The sequence below is a fragment of the Dermacentor andersoni genome, chromosome 1 (assembly GCF_023375885.2).
Source record: "Dermacentor andersoni chromosome 1, qqDerAnde1_hic_scaffold, whole genome shotgun sequence".
Classification (NCBI taxonomy): Eukaryota; Metazoa; Arthropoda; class Arachnida; order Ixodida; family Ixodidae; genus Dermacentor; species Dermacentor andersoni.
Window position 1 is genome coordinate 334,916,491 of NC_092814.1, and position 9,321 is coordinate 334,925,811.

Consider the following 9,321-nt stretch of genomic DNA (forward strand, 5'->3'; position numbering starts at 1 on the left):
CTATTATATATATCTACCTCGCGTTATAAGAAAACAGTATTTTTCATGCTGCTCTCAACACTAGGCGGCGGGCACGCGAACGAAAAGAAGAAGGACGTTAAACGGCAAGGAAAAAAGGCGAATATGCCCTGTAATGCTCCGCGTTAAGCGGTACCGTGTTCAGCAAAGAAGAAGACTGGATGGACGCCCTGCGAAGCGACGACCACCAGACCCAGCTCCGGGCTGTCCAGAGGGCTCACGAAAGGGCGGTGGCTCACGTGCTTCCCGTCCCAACGTGGGTGCGGCCCGCGACCCCTGCCGACCACTAAACCAAGAGTGGGTGGGAAGGGGTTCCTCAGGACCCAATAAAGTTCTTTCCTCCTCCTCCGCCCTGTAACTAAGCGCTGCCTGTATGCGCCTGCGTACAGAGCGGACTTAAAACGTATTACCGAAAAGATTGTACCGGTTATGTGTTCCGTGGTTACGATAGACAATTATCGGAAGATGGAATCGAATTTTGATACGGTGCCTTACATTAAAACTGAGCGACCACGGATTACTGAGGGAAATGCTCCAGGGTCGGTGAAATACTGAGTACGCTGAGGGAAGCAAACTTCGGAAACTACTAAAACCTCAAAAGGCTGATAAAACGCGTGTAACATTGTAACGCGGGGGAAGGCGTACTATGCCCATTTTATCCCAGTATATATGTTTGTCTGCCGTCAACATCTCAGTCAGTGGGTTCATGGAAGTTGTATGTAAAATTGAGGGGTCAAAGACGCAAGCTATATGCTCGAAATTCTGGGGCATTACAAGAAGACCCGTAGGGATTATTTACCCAGTCTGATGCTGCAAGTTATTAGTGGGTATCTAAGTCCTCTTTTTTGAAGGGAGACTGTCATTCCCTGCATTGTCTACTGGTGCACGTTAAGTCACTGAAACTTCACCATTAGTTGCATCTGCGCGTGGGTTCATTACCCGTGTTTGCGGCTATACTAGCAACGACGTAAAACTCTTGTTACTGAGCTCCGAGGCCTCGCCTCTAGATCGATGCTTTCCGTTGCAAGGGTTTGAGATAGGACGGAACTTCCCTGCTATTACGCCGCCTTTTGGGCGGTAGGACAAAGCGGCTAATCTGTCTCTCCTGAACAAACTCACTCTATTGTGACATGCAAGGTTTGATTAAAAGAAAGGAAGAGCGGTCAAAGCGGTCGCTCGAATGATACCACGCCCGGTTAGCTTACTTCATGCGTATGCGTGCTACCTCTATTCATGCAGTCATGTCTCTTAATTCCCGCCTGAACGTTTCCCGTTCCACAGGGCGCCAAAATAAAATGAAAAATGATATTGATACTGCTATTCGTTTATTATCGCTATCAGACAGAGGCGGTCTTTTAATTTCCGTCGTATAGTCGTACTGTTTGTCTGGACTAAATCTCTCGAAGAGATGACGTCTTCTAAACTTACTGTTTGGTCTTAAAAACGATCAAGGCAAACTATCTATGTACACGACGGGTTAATTACAAATTGTGCCAACTGGGACGAGACATTCAAAGCCGTGCGGTAGTGCTTGACCGTATTAACGTTCTTTTATCACTTTTCGTAGGTGGTGCATCCTGAGAGTCGTCAAACTCTTGGTCCGTATGAGCAAGGGGAGATCTGCATGCGAGGACCAACCGCTTTCAAGGGATACCTTAAGAACGAGATAAAGACTGCCGAAGCTTACGAGAACGGCTTCGTTCGCAGCGGTGCTATGCCTTTTACATTTATTCGTTGTTGTGTTTCACTCCAAATGGTAGCTAGCTTCAATTATTTTATGCGAAGGGATGACATGAGCAACTAGGAAATATAGTAAGGTAGCAAAAGTGGGTATTTTAGCTTTACACCGTATTCATAGATACTTTTAGATAAAAAAAGACAGTTTCGACGACCGGTTCTTCTGTCAAGCAAACCAGCTCTCAATAGCATAGAAATGTGGACAGACAGGCATGGGTTTCTTCAAAACTTTCACTCTGAGCTTAAAAAAGTTCACCGACTTTTACAATACTCCCGAAAGCGAATTTCGAGCGCAGCTGTTTAGGTGTTTTGAAATCTCGAAATATTACGGCAAGGAATTTCATTCTGAAGGAAAAGGTGCTCTCGGTGGTGGCGCTGAGGCTCTGCTAGAGCAGTCCTTTTAGCAGCAGCGGCAAACGAAGCATTTCCACCGGTTGCGTCATTCACTGTTCAAACATAAAGCGTGAACACGGGAACGCGTGGCCGGCGCAGAGCGCATTCTCTAGTGGCGCATGCACCATAGGTCCGAAGCCCATGCCAGCGCTTTGTTCGTGCTGGCGCTCCGCTTTCCTCCTGACCGTCTTCACAATAACCTCTTCCGTTGTCCGCCTCCTTGTTGCGTGACACCAGCTCTTCGCTTTCCTCCTCGTGTCTTTCATTCCCCGGCTGCGCTCCGCGTTTGCTTTCATCTTTCGCTGTGCTCGTTCGCCGCAGGAACTGGCGCTTAAGAGCTGCGCCATCCTGTGCTCTAAAAGAATGTGACATCGCGCATCTACAGAAGGAGGCGAGATTTTCATGCTGTGACAGGACTGACGCAGCGGCTCGCCGCCAGTTGGTGTGGACGCTCTGCCGCACCTGCGTTCTAACGCCGACGGCCGCCGCGCGCGCTTTACCGCTGGATGCCGCTGGTTTGTATGGGGCGATCTGCGGCGACGATCGCTCCCAGACAGTGCCAGGGTAGCGCACGTCGTCTGTTCATCGATGACGCCATCGATAAGGCATGCGGCGAGCGTGTCAAAACAAAGCGCTGCATGAGTGGAGGTCCGTCCGCGGCGGTTCCTCTGAATCGCGCCCACGCGTCACCCGCGCGCTACTTCTCGCGATCTCCCGATTAGCGAGGCAGTCGCACCACACTTCACTCGTTTGCAACGTGATGCACAAGACAGAGTGTCGGCGCCAAGCAATATATCGTGAAATGAAAACACGTATAGTGCTGAGCTCAAATGTCGCATTAGAAGGTATCGTAATCGTCGGTTAATTTCTTCCATCGTCTGCTGACAGGTCGGCGCTTGTTTACGTTTTTCGTCCTTCGTTCTTAACGCTAGTCATGTCTCATGAAGATGGTGATGTCGGTGTCACACATCGCAATCATGTTGGTGTGTGTAGTGTTTAGGACAGTTCGGCACTTTTGCTAGTGCGCCGGGATGCGGAAGAAAGGCACATAGTCGTTTGGGAACCTTGTTCTATCGTTAACATTTAAAGAAATAAAAAAACACCTTAAAATATTATAAAGAAAGTTCATGAGCTGCGTAGCGGCAGTCAGTATGTCCACACACGAGCACACAAGAATGAACGGGTTCGGGAACGGGAACGTATCGATATGCAATATCTCCTCAGGATGCTAAGCTGGAGTGCTATGTGTGTATGAAAGCCCGGACTTTCCAGCAAAGCCGCGGCCATAAAACTGAAGTAACGGCTAAACTGAGAGCAGATCTGGGTACGTATACCTGCGTCTGTGTGAGCTTTCTGTGAGTGTTTAGACACATTGAAAAATACTCCAACCTCCTCATTCAAACAAGGTCTCATAATATTGCAAGCCGCCAAATATTTTGTGAAGTGTATTCTTCAACTTGAACAAACACCCTGTTGAATCATTACCCCACTGAGAACAGAAAATCTGTCATACTTAATATTGAAGTGCACTGCTTAAATAAAGTACAAAATATCTTCAATCGAATCGAAGGCGCAACGGAATCCTGTCTAGTCGAGTAAGATCGTTAGAAATTAACATACAAAGTGACGACTGAGATAAAATGTGCTTAAGAGATGCTTACAACTCGCTTCATTTGTTCGCACTGAAGTTGATTGTTAGACTCCCGTAAAGAAGCGGAAACTTCTTTTAAGCAAATTTTACCGAATCCGAACAGTGGCCACAGTAGTACTTCAGGTACTAGAAAATAAATAAGTGACAGAAGGCACACACTAAACTCCATTACAAAAATTAAAAAACGGGAACAGGAGAAACGTGGATATTGGAATTTTATGCCTTTTGCCAAGCGCAGGTGATATCGGTTACTACTCTACCGACGGCCGCATCTTCGTCTGCGGCCGCTTGAAAGAGCTCATCAAATGCATGGACCAGCAGGTGGCACCGGCTGAGCTGGAAGAGCTTCTGGCTGCAGACCCAGACGTGCTACAGGTGATCGTGGTTGGAGTGCCGCACCCGCAGTACGGAGAGGCCCCCCGGGCATTCGTGGTGTCCCGCCACCGCCTTCCTGGACCCGACGAAGAGGAGCGCGAGGCCGACAGGCTGAAGGAGCTTGTTGCTGGTATGCATTCCCATCGCTCCAAGAATTTGAACACGCATACGTGGATGGAATGGCGCCACTAATAGCGATGTCAGACGGGCTAATTAATGACACTTTGTGCCTGTGCTCAAAGTGTTACAAATTTGATAGCGCGCCTAAGATGAGAAAGGGAAAATTTATTCGGATTTGATGGTAGTTTCGATCGGTAAACCAGACAGCGCGTTATATGGCAGTCATTTTACCCAATGTTTCCTAAGATAACACTAACACGATGAACGCCACGAGCAAAGAACACTGCATCCAACACCGATCGATGCGCTGCGCGTTTTCAAGTCCTGACAATGGCAAAGTGTCGGAGTCTATAAAAAACGACTCGGATTTTTTTGGCAGAGAAGGATTATTGCTATTATAAACAGGGAGCCTTACGACATTCTAAATCGCAAAAGAAAACTTGATTAGGAATTGGCGCCGACCGTCCAATGAGTAATAATTTGCATTATATTTGAAAACTGAGCTAGTTGATGTACATCCATTCTCCTGTTACTGCAGCTCCCACGGAAACGAGGGTTAAGATAAGAAATGCGCGAAACAGGCGCTTACTTGCAACTTTTTTAGAGTCATTCTTGGTGAGTTACAACCGCTTTTTGTATGGGGTATGTTTCGAGCGTCTTATCCTGGGCAAATCCCGGTGATAGTTTGGCTTAAAAGTAAGGTCCGATAGGTGCCCCTGGGACCACTGGTCGACGTTAGGTTTCGAATATAGAGGGTGTTTCAGCAAACACTTTCAAATTTTTTTAATCGTTGCCTTTGCCAGATAGCTCAATTATAGTTTGTGAGCTGATCTACTCGAAGCGGCGGACACTACTTGCACAAAAAATTGAAATGCGAAATCGACTAAATAACAAGAATTCGCCAAGCAACTTTATAGCTAATTATCTTATGACCCACATTGCAATATACAAATTCTAGTAGTGGACTTCGCAAGGTGGATCCACTTGGAACGAATTCTCAGGACGACACCAGTTTCGAGATATCAATTCCCGAACTTTGCGGAGAAATGCATTGGCGTTCCAGTTACCTGTGTGCTTTAGTGGAAGAAACGACATTTTTTAAACAAATTAACTGGAACGCCAGTGCATTTCACCGCAAAGTTCGGGAATTTATATCTTCAAACTGGTGTCACCTTGAAATTTCGGTCCAAGTGGATCCGCCTTGTGAACTCCATGGCTAGAATTTGTAATTTGCGATATGGTGCATAATGTAAACGGGTAAAAACTTAATTAGTGAATTTTTATTTGTTAGTCAATTTTGGATATCAATTTTTTGTGCAAGTAATGTCCGCGGCTTCAAGTAGACCTGCTGATGAACTAGAATTGGGATATCTGCCACGGGCAAACTTTACAGATTTTTGAAATTGCCCGCTGAAACACCCTACATATATATATATATATATATATATATATATATATATATATATATATATATATATATATATGTCTGTGTGTGTGTGTGTGTAACACTCATTTACCATGACTTAAAAATATTGAAATGCCACGTAGATGTACAGCACAAAGGTGATGTTTGCCTTTGCTTGGAGACACTCTGATAGTATCTTTTTGCATACCGCGTAATTACGTAATCACACTTAATAAATAATCAACTTTTCAAATATTATAATTACATGAAAAGTGTCAATGAGAAAGTATTACAGCAACCTGAAAAACTCCCGACACAGCTTTCTGTTGCTCAATACGTGCTACGTAAGTGTTTTTTCGTGCGTGAAAGAAGCCCGCGGATACAGGCAAAGTTGCCGTGCGACTGGCCGCTCGAGGAAATTTCAACGCTACTTACTGCTGATTACGTGACCACAAAAAACTGACAAGGGCGTATAGCTGTTGGCCGCTGATACTACTATTCTGCTACCAAGCAGCGTCGGCTTGCTGCTATTGTGGTTCTTCTTTCTTTCGTTCTTTTAGTTTTGCTTTGTCTCAATCATACTTCTCCTGGCCACCCTAAGCCGGTGCGCAATGCTGTAGCAAACAGCGTGACACGCTGCCTAGCGTGTCTGAAGAAGCAGCCAACAGCTACACCGTCGCGTTGTCCCTTTTTCGCGGTTGCGAAGTCAGCTGTTGAGTAGCGTTCATAATTCGAAACCAGTTTTCAGAGCACTGCTCAGGGCGCACGCGAAGCGCGTGGGCTGCCCCCATTCGTTCGCATTCTCTCACGCGTTTTGCGACACAACCTTTTAACCGCGGAAAAAACTGACCGGGAAAAAATGTAGCTAGCTGGATTCTTGAACGTCATCTTTTCGAATGCAATACACAATTTGACACTCTAGCTTACGCAGTGATGCAATTATGTATAAATTGAGGAAATGGATGTAGAGTAATTAGCCAAACCAACCAAAGTGAACCATAGGACGAGGCAGGATTTCGTGAATGCTACTCAACAATAGAACATATACACACTATCAGTCAGGTGATAGACAAATGTCCGGAATATAACCAACCCTTACATATACCTTTGGTTGATTACGAGAAAGCTTTTGATTCAGTCGAAACCTAAGAAGTCATGCAGGCATTACGGAATCAGGGTGTAGACGAGCGATATGTAAATATACGGAAAGATATCTCCAGTGGTTCCACACCCACCGTAGCCCTCCATAAAGAAAGCAACAAAATCCCAATAAAGAAGGGCGTCAGGCAGGGAGATACGATCTCTCCAATGCTATTCACAGCGTGTTTACAGGAGGTATTCAGAGACCTGGATTGGGAAGAATTGGGGATAAGAGTTAACGGAGAATACCTTAGTAACTTGCGATTCGCTGATGATATTGCCTTGCTTAGTAACTCAGGGGACCAATTGCAATGCATGCTCACTGACCTAGACAGGCAAAGCAGATGGGTGGGTCTAAAAATTAATCTGCAGAAAACTAAAGTAATGTTTAACAGTCTCGGAAGAGAACAGTAGTTTACGATAGGTAGCGAGGCACTGGAAGTGGTGAGGGAATACATCTACTTAGGGCAGGTAGTGACCGCGAATCCGGATCATGAGACTGAAATAATAAGAAGAATAAGAATAGGCTGGGGTGCGTTTTTCAGGCATTCTCAGATCACGAACAGCAGGTTGCCATTATCCCTCAAGAGAAAAGTGTATAATAGCTTCGTCTTACCAGTACTCACCTACGTGGCAGCAACCTGGAGGCTTACGAAAAAGGTTCTACTTAAATTGAGGACAACGCAACGAGCTATGGAAAGAAGAAGGATGGGTTTAACGTTAAGAGATAAGAAAAGAGTAGATTGGGCGAGGGAACAAACGCGAGTTAATGACATCTTAGTTGAAATTAAGAAAATGAAATGGGCACGGGCAGGACGTGTAATGAGGAGGGAAGATGACCGATGGTCATTAAGGGTTACGGACTAGATTCCAAGGGAAGGGAAGCTAAGCAGGGGGCGGCAGAAAGTTAGGTGGACGGATGAGATCAAGAAGTTTGCAGGGACAACGTGGCCACAATTAGCACATGAACGGGGTAGTTGGAGAAGTATGGGAGAGGCCTTTGCCCTGCAGTGGGAGTAGCCAGGCTGATGATGATGATGAATTAGCTAATCACAGATAACAGAAACGAGTGTGCGCAAGGTGACTCTTAGGGAAACACCATTGGTCCTATCATCGTATCAAGTAGCCCCCTTTTTTTTTAATCAGCTTGGCTTGCGTTAGCTGGGGCACACGGCAGAGCTGGCATAATGCTGTGAAGCGCTAGTTCAAGCCCTGCAAGCCTGTCAGAGCAGGTGTTGTTAAAGACTAGTACCGCGCTAAGTTGCTTTCGATCGTACGGTTTTCTCTCTGAACGTGTTTTTGGACGAAGTAATACCATTTATGGTTGCTAGTGCGCTGCCCCGACGTAGTACTTCCACAATAGCGATTATTTCGTTAATGAAAAGAATATTACCCTCCGTTTTCCTGCGCGCGCATGTGTTGGAAAGGCAAACCACTGAACTCATTCATTGGTGCATTTCTTAGCCTTAGTCAAGAAATTCTTTATTTTCAGCCAATTTTGCTCACCACAAGCACCTCCACGGCGGTGTACAGTTCTTGGCCGGTATGCCACAGACTGGAAGTTACAAGGATTCACGCAGAGCCCTCAAGGAGCTGTACATTCAGCAGAACAGATGCGCCAACAAGAGATGTTAGGATGGCTGAAAGATGTCCTTTCCGCGCTATAGTTTATTCTGTGTTACGTGGCACACTCGGTACAATAAGGCAATAAAGATATAAATAAAGGGCGACGTCACTCCTAAAGAAGTAGCGTATTTTTTTCCGCCAAACTTCGCCGTTCCAAAGTCGGAAGCCGGGGTGTGCCGGTCACGTCGTTGTCGACAATGCCTACGCACTGCTGTATTTGGAGAGATGCTTACACACTTCAACCTTTAAAATGTACTGAAGAAAGGAAATAGTTCACTTACCATGGTTGCGTAGTGAATTTGACGGTGCGTTGTCGGTGCTCAGGGCGCGGAATCGAATCCTGGCCACGGTGGCCGCAACTCGATGGGGAAAGATGCAAAAGCACCCGTGTACCGCGCATTGGGTGCACTTTAAGGGGCTGTGGTAGGCCAAACCGACAAAGAAAAAGAGCAGTTTTTTATTTCCTTACTAAAAAATTATGCGCACTGTGCGGAGCAATACCGTGCAGTGGTGAGCGCGTAGGAGCACTTAGGGCCAATTAATAAACGGCGCCAAAAATTTGGAGAACGCTTAAGCTTCGCCTTTAAGAGTGGAACACGATAACATACAAAGATCCCTGACTGCTGCTCACGCTTGCCAGCAGCTGGCGCGTATGTGACCGTAATGGTTCACCTGGAAACGCTTGCCGCGAAAGCTATCCACGAAGGCGGGCTTTGCGGTAGAAACACGGCCTCTTGCGTCGGCCGCGATGGATGGATGAATGGATGGATGGATGCTGTGAGTGTCCCCTTCAGAACAGGGTGGTGGGTTTTGCCACCGAGCTCTTATTATATTACCTAGTGTCCTAGCTAATTAA

General features: G+C 46.2%; 1 protein-coding gene across 1 annotated transcript; it reads left to right on the forward strand.

Moving 5' to 3' along the window:
- The first annotated feature begins 3,082 nt into the window (after positions 1–3,082).
- Positions 3,083–8,474, forward strand: LOC126516939 (uncharacterized). The gene is made up of 3 exons (XM_072289131.1): positions 3,083–3,098; positions 4,038–4,304; positions 8,332–8,474. Exons 1-3 carry the CDS (start codon positions 3,083–3,085, stop codon positions 8,472–8,474), a joined length of 426 nt encoding a protein of 141 aa, XP_072145232.1.
- The last annotated feature ends 847 nt before the right edge of the window (positions 8,475–9,321 follow it).

Bases quoted from the DNA above. Each gene is read 5' to 3' on its own strand.
- LOC126516939 (XM_072289131.1), top strand. The intron at 4,305-8,331 runs GTATGCATTCCC...CTTTATTTTCAG, and splicing joins GCTGAAGGAGCTTGTTGCTG to CCAATTTTGCTCACCACAAG.